Source organism: Pterocles gutturalis, unplaced genomic scaffold (genome assembly GCF_000699245.1).
Source record: "Pterocles gutturalis isolate BGI_N339 unplaced genomic scaffold, ASM69924v1 scaffold50586, whole genome shotgun sequence".
In the NCBI taxonomy this organism is placed as follows: Eukaryota; Metazoa; Chordata; class Aves; order Pterocliformes; family Pteroclidae; genus Pterocles; species Pterocles gutturalis.
This window is the reverse complement of record NW_010099670.1, coordinates 10,619-13,845: the sequence shown is the minus strand read 5'-3', so window position 1 is coordinate 13,845 and position 3,227 is coordinate 10,619. Positions and strand designations below refer to the sequence as shown.

The 3,227-nt window shown below is 44.8% G+C and overlaps 1 protein-coding gene across 1 annotated transcript; it reads left to right on the top strand.

Annotated features, from left to right (window-relative positions):
- The first annotated feature begins 83 nt into the window (after positions 1–83).
- TMEM38A (transmembrane protein 38A) lies at positions 84–2,330 on the top strand. Its single transcript, XM_010076862.1, has 5 exons — positions 84–235; positions 821–1,005; positions 1,194–1,281; positions 1,388–1,505; positions 1,783–2,330. Exons 1-5 carry the CDS (start codon positions 90–92, stop codon positions 1,999–2,001), a joined length of 756 nt encoding a protein of 251 aa, XP_010075164.1. The 5' UTR covers positions 84–89; the 3' UTR covers positions 2,002–2,330.
- Positions 2,331–3,227: the final 897 nt, after the last annotated feature.

Sequence of the window (3,227 nt, the reverse complement as noted above, 5' to 3'; positions counted from 1 at the left end):
CAAGCTTCTTTCTTAGAGGGTCTTGAGTTTTCTGCTGATTTGCCGAATCGGTTTTCTCATTTAGAATTTGCTTCACAGGAGCTGTGGAGATGTCTCGTAAGAGCCCTTTCGCCTCCTGGCTTTGTGCTATGCTCCACTGCTTTGGAAGTTACATCCTTGCTGATCTGTTACTTGGAGAATCACCCATTGATTACTTCAGTAATAACTCCAGCGTCATCCTGGCCACAGCAGTCTGGTGAGTATTTGCACGTCACCCAATTTTTGAGCATGAGGCGCCGCTGGCTGTGTACAGAACCGTCTGGTGTGGAGGGAGGTATTCTGTTTGTGTGACACGCGTATTGTCGTGCTTGGATTAACTGGGGAAAGGAGGGGTGGGGTGAGGTAGTCTTTGAGTCTTTTGTATTTCTAGATCTAGTTTCCAGTTTCTCTGACCAGTTGTTCAGTGCTTTGATTCTATGGGTTGGGTCCAGTCCAACGTCGTGCGTTTCTATTCATAGCCGCCGCAGCTGAACCGTGGCCAAACCGCAGAAGCAGCAGGCACTGCGCTGATACCACGTATAGCAGAGGAGTGGCACACGCTGAAGAGTTGGGGGCATTTTCTTAATTGTGTTGGTGAAATGTGCACAGGGAATTTAGCCACAGTTACTCCAAGTTTAAGTTCCTTGGTGCATACGGGTGGTACGTGCTTTTGCATGGCAGAACCAGCATTTCCTCTCCCTGATGTAATTCAGGCTAACACCACGGTACTCTTAATCCTCTCTATACATCCCAGATCAGGACAAATAAATGGGTCCTTAAACTCTTTGTGGGTTTGTTGCAGGTATTTGATATTCTTCTGTCCCATGAACCTCTTCTACAAGTGTGTCAGCTTTCTGCCTATGAAGCTCATCTTTGTGGCAATGAAGGAGGTGGTCAGAGTTCGCAAAATTGCAGCTGGCGTCCACCACGCTCATCACCGTTACCACCACGGGTGGTTCATTATGATGGCTACTGGATGGGTGAAAGGTGAGAAACTCTTAATTTAGAGAGGGATGGGAGAAGCTGTGGGTGAAGCTGAAGGTGACCACATCACTGAGTGCTGACCAGTGGAACTTTGTTCCCCTGAGGTTGTCCTTATCCCATGGGGATCTAGAAAAGACAGCAGAGCGCTCCTGGTGTGGCAGTTCCAGCTGTTCACTTTTACTGTTTCACAGGTTCTGGTGTTGCCTTGCTGTCTAACTTTGAGCAACTGCTGCGTGGCGTCTGGAAGCCAGAAACAAATGAAGTTCTTCATATGTCCTTGTAAGTAGTTAGCCGGTAAATTTTCTGTCAGACCAAAAATAGAATTTAAAGAACCATTCCGGACTGGATGCAATCCTTCTAGAAAACTTCTTTCTTTCTCTTCTAGCCCTACAAAAGCTAGTCTGTATGGCACAGTCCTCTTCACTCTGCAACAAACTCGCTGGCTCCCTATCTCTGAAGCCAACCTCATCTTCTTTTTCACCATGTTCATGATAGTTTGCAAGGTAAGCTTACAGCAGCTTTGCTGCTAACAGACCTACAGAACCAGAGAAAGGGTACAGGCTTAAACTGGGGGTGGTCACCTTCCTAAGCCACTACTGGAGCTGTGCACACCAGGGAAGATCTGCTCCGGAAATTACAGGCTAAATTCTCCATCATAGCTTTGAGTCATGGAGCAATTAGGGACCTTTATCTGGGGTAACTGCAATGCTCCTTACTAGTTAGTATGTCATAGCTGGTGTATGTGATTTTTAACTTTAAGTATTCACTGTTGCATGGCAGGTTTTCATGACGGCAACTCACTCTCACGCCTCACCTTTTGCTCCGGTGGAAAGCTGCATCTGCCCAGTTTTCTTTGGCACTGTTTCCAGTGGACACACTGGTCACCATGATCAGCATGGGGCCTCTCATGAGGCTTCCCAGCCTCCGCCTCCTCCTGCAAAGTCAAAAGAGGAGCTAAATGAAGGCACAAGGAAACGGAAAGCAAAAAAAGCTGAATAAAAAAGCAACCGCACAGTAAATAGGCCAAGAAAATTCTTCCAGAGCTGAGTCTCAAAGCCACCTGTGACCTCCTTTATCCTCCAATCCTCCTCCGACTCCAGAGGAGAGGTGGAAGCCAGGACACTGCCAGGCGGGTCCCTGAATTTCATTTGTACTCTCTGCTGCTGCTTGCTTCTTGGTCTCTGTCTCTATTCTCATCTCTTTTCAGGGATTTGTAGATTTGTGCCAGGATGATTAGTGGATGCCAGTTCCCAAGCTGTCAGCCATTATGATGCAGCATTTTCAATTGATGTAAAATCTTTCACTGTGGTTATTTATGAATGGAGGTACTGGTGTGTGCTTCTGCAACTCCCAAGTTCCTTTGAGTTTTCATTGACCTTTTTGATATCTACCAAAACAACAAACTGTTTAGACACAATCAATGTGGAAATTGGATTTCATACTCCAGGAAATTAAATGGTCTCATATGATCTTGATCTATTTTTTCCTAGCTCCCACATCTGCCATATCTCCAATTAATGTGACATTTTATATGCAATAAGGACATCGACTCTGCTGTCCTAGCCAAACTCGGTTTCTCTTGTCTAAATTCCTTCTGATTCTTAATGGATAGAACATTGTCACTTTTCTTAACTAAGTCTGTGTTTGCAAGTGCTTTGAAGCTGTGAAATGCTCCGAGTGCTATGTGTCGGTACTGTTTGTATTCTGAACCGTTGCGTAGCGTTGCTGCACGTTGTTAATAACAGGGTGTCCCACCTCCAACTTGATCATATTTAACTAGGGAAGAAGCATGGTTCTGCTTTGTTTGTAATCCTGTGAGTATAAAGAAGTATTTATTATTATTTATTTATAAATTGCCAGGGCACCTAATTCATGGACCCGAAACTGGCTTTTTTAAAATGTTGCATCTTTATACAAAGAATTGGATACTTCTAAGTATGGTCCTAAGCCCACAGCTACGTGCTGGTTTGTGCTTGAAGCCGTGATTCTGGTGTGCTGAAGGACAGCCTGAGCACTCTCGCTGGATGCAGAAAGGAACATCTCCTATATTCATAAATTAAGATTTAAAGGCTGAAAAAGTGGATTTCACACCAGATTAAAACTACTTTAAAGGACTGATACAAGCACACCAGCTGGAGATATCGATTATCCTTTGTAGGTCCCTTTTGGCCAAACTACTGGTCTGTGAAAGCAGCTTGTGCCCAACGAGTGAGGAAGAACATGAA

Bases quoted from the DNA above. Each gene is read 5' to 3' on its own strand.
- TMEM38A (XM_010076862.1), top strand. From the start codon at position 90: ATGTCTCGTAAGAGCCCTTTCGCCTCCTGGCTTTGTGCTATGCTCCAC. The intron at 1,006-1,193 runs GTGAGAAACTCT...ACTGTTTCACAG, and splicing joins GGCTACTGGATGGGTGAAAG to GTTCTGGTGTTGCCTTGCTG. The intron at 1,506-1,782 runs GTAAGCTTACAG...GTTGCATGGCAG, and splicing joins TGTTCATGATAGTTTGCAAG to GTTTTCATGACGGCAACTCA.